This window comes from Carassius auratus, unplaced genomic scaffold (genome assembly GCF_003368295.1).
Source record: "Carassius auratus strain Wakin unplaced genomic scaffold, ASM336829v1 scaf_tig00054922, whole genome shotgun sequence".
In the NCBI taxonomy this organism is placed as follows: domain Eukaryota; kingdom Metazoa; phylum Chordata; class Actinopteri; order Cypriniformes; family Cyprinidae; genus Carassius; species Carassius auratus.
Window position 1 is genome coordinate 25,001 of NW_020527326.1, and position 3,191 is coordinate 28,191.

Below are 3,191 nucleotides of genomic sequence, written 5' to 3' on the forward strand. Positions count from 1 at the left end.
CACACGCACACACTCACTCATGCACACACACTCGCACGCACACGCTCACGCACACGCTCGCACACACACACACACTCACGCACACACACACACACACTCACACACACACACACACACGCACACACACACTCACTCATGCACACACACTCACACGCACATGCTCACGCACACACTTGCTCGCACACACTCACACACACACACACTCACACACTCACTCTCACACACACACTCACTCTCACACACACTCACACACGCACACACACACACACGCTCACGCACACTCACACTCACACTCACTCTCACACACACACTCACTCTCACACGCACACACACACTCACACACGCACATACACACACACACTCACTCACACACACACACACACACACACACACACACACACACACACACACACACACACACACACACACACACACACACAGACACTCACTCACACACACACCACACACACACACACACACACACACACACACACACACACACACACACACACACTCACTCTCACACACACTCACTCTCACACACACACACAACACACACACTCCTGAATGAATGCTGTTCTGGTTTCCTGCAGCTACAGTCAGTCGTGTGAGATCGAGCCGCTCTCTGAATCCGCCTCCAACACGCTGAGAGCCAAGAAGAGCTCAGGAATCATGAAGAGATGGAGCGAGTGAGTGCTGACCCTCACATCCTCACACCTGCTTCCTGTTTAGAATCATGAATTATGCTGCTTGATCAGACTCCCTGTTCTGGCCCAAAATGTAAGGTAGCTTAAGAGGTATTTCCATGGAGAAGGCAATTCCAGATAGCATTACAGCAAGCTCCCTGAGAGATGAGAGTGGAGGTTTTCTTCCATACGGAGGAATACACTGATGTTTTGTTCCTGAGCTGGTGTTGATGTTGATGTGTGTGTGTCAGTCGGCAGCCCGTGGGTTTCAGGAGAAGCCGGATGCAGTGGATCTGGAAGCTCTCACTCCAAGTCCTTCGATCAGCTGCGTTACCCGCCGGGTCTGAGCGGGTCACTGGGCGACGGCGGCGACTCTCTCAGTGTGACGTCTGCAGGCTCCAGCAGCTCTGATGTAGAGGAGGTCAACATCTAGCTTCATCTCTGATTCACCACGACGCTCTGGAGAGGAAGGTGAGGAGATCGTCTGATCCTGGTGTTTATCTGGCAGCGTCTCTCCAGAGGACAGGGCTAGATGCTAGCTGTTTGTAGCACACAGATATGACCCTGACAACGATAAATGCATTGGCCCTCACAGAAGGATCTTAAACTTTTCAGGTTATTTATGAAAACAGATTGATTCCAGAGAAACCTTTCGTGTGTATGGTAATGCTAGGCTGTAACAGGGCTGATGAATCGAGGGGCGTTTTCACACTTGGCCAGTGTTTGTTTTGGAGCCTGGTGTATTCTCCCATTAGTGTGGTTTGTTTAGGCATATATGAACACAGTCAGCATGCTTGCATCCACACTAAACAGTTGTTTGGACTGGATTATTGTGCTGAGAAAGCAATTTAAACCAGTGGAGCAATGAAGCGAGCTGTTTCATAATTCATCGTGTGGGAATGTGTTTTGTAAACATTAGACATAGACACAGGTGAACTCCAAACCATGTCTTCATCCTCCAGGGTCGTAGGTGCTCTTATCCCAAAACAGGTGGATTTCAAGAATGCCTGATTTTGGTATTCTTGTTTTGTCAACAGTACACCAAACCAAGAAGAAGATCCAAAAGTCCACATCCCTGTTTTGGACAAAAGCAGTTGATCTGCAGGTGTGAAAACGTCCTCCGGTGTTTAATGTGCTCTCTCTCCGGAGCTCAGCTGTGTCTGTCAGTGACTGTAGCTCTACTGTCCTTCCTGTAGAGACCTCCACGCCCTTCGTAAAACATTCCAATTCTACTTTAGGGAAGTGCGGCCCTACGGCAGACCTGATTCCACGGTACTATACCTCTCTCACCTCATCCGTCTCTGACCGTCCATGTCTGGAAAAACACTCATTTTCTCTTTCCATTCTGGAGTTCATCCTCACTGGGTGTTTCTGCTGCTGTGTGTGTGTGTGTTGTGTGTGTGTGTGTCTACACGTGAAAGACTGTGGATTTGACCTGCTCTGGACTCATCAGTTGTTTCTCTCACTGCTGAAGTCTGACCCCAGAGAGAAGCTCAGTCTGTCTGTCTGTCTGTCCTTCAGTTCTGGGAGTCCACGTCTCTGTCGTCTCTGGACGCGTCGGGGTCTCGGCTCAGGTTCTGGCTCCAGCAGTGCCTCCTCGTCTTCGTGTCGTCCACACCGGTCACAGGGTCTCGCTCATCACAAGCGCTCCGTCTCGCGGCGTGTCCAGCTACTCGTCCTCTCTCTCTGCCACTTAACAACCAGCAGGTGGACGACTGCTTGCATCATCAGAGTCAGTCTGGACGTGGACAACGGGACATGTACAAGAGCATACTGGTGAGAGCATGTCAAATAAAACAGAGAGCGAGCGGGAAGAACGTGGTTTTAGATCAGGTCCCAACACAGCACCAGAAAGTGTTCATCATATAAGAGTTAACAAACTAGTTTATATTACCATGTGCTCCAGTGGTGACAAAGTTGTGAACCCTGTCAAACTCAGATGTACATTTGTAGAGACGTACCAGACTTGGATGGAGATGTGTGTGTGTGTGTGTTTCAGGTCACGAGTCAGGATAAGACTCCAGCAGTCGTGAGGAAAGCCATGGTCAAACACAACCTGGACCGCGAGCGAGCCGAGGATTATGAGCTGGTTCAGAAGATCAGTGAGGAAAAGGGTCAGTCATAAACAAGCTAAAAGATAAGCTTAAAACACACCTTTGCCGATATTTGCTCCTCTTCTTTGTTGATGAGAGCTCAGGTTTTCTCAGATTTTTGATTGGAAAGTAAGTCCTGTGTTTTATTTCCACACAGAGCTGAAGATCCCCGGACAATGCAATGTTTTTTACGCCATGAACTCCACGGCCAAACTATGACTTTGTCTTGAGAAGAGAGGTTCCCGAGAGCAGGCCGAACCAAACATGTGTCCAGCTCCACGCTGCCCCGAATGAAGCAGAAAGGTCTGAAGATCGCCAAGGGAATTCTTCTGAATCCCAAACTCTTGTGCAGGAGCTGGGTTTGTTCTCTCATGAACTGCTCGTCACCGTCTGGACGGCCAAACTCTCTCCC

General features: G+C 49.5%; 2 protein-coding genes across 3 annotated transcripts in view; both read left to right on the forward strand.

The window, feature by feature from the left end:
- Positions 1-1,108, forward strand: part of LOC113090384 (ral guanine nucleotide dissociation stimulator-like) — a 15,547-nt gene extending 14,439 nt beyond the window's left edge. For both annotated transcript variants that reach the window (XM_026256240.1, XM_026256239.1), the window contains exons 12-13: positions 594-689; positions 938-1,108. In XM_026256240.1, coding sequence (XP_026112025.1) covers positions 594-689; positions 938-1,097 — 256 coding nt within the window. In that variant the 3' untranslated portion in view covers positions 1,098-1,108. The remainder of the gene's footprint in view (positions 1-593; positions 690-937) is intronic.
- Positions 1,109-1,631: 523 nt separating this feature from the next.
- Positions 1,632-3,138, forward strand: LOC113090385 (ral guanine nucleotide dissociation stimulator-like; the record flags this gene model as incomplete). Its single annotated transcript, XM_026256241.1, is given in 6 exon segments — positions 1,632-1,656; positions 1,724-1,791; positions 2,208-2,462; positions 2,686-2,800; positions 2,937-3,014; positions 3,017-3,138. Coding segments are annotated over 6 exon segments (663 nt in total), but the record flags the coding sequence as incomplete, so codon positions are not given.
- Positions 3,139-3,191: the final 53 nt, after the last annotated feature.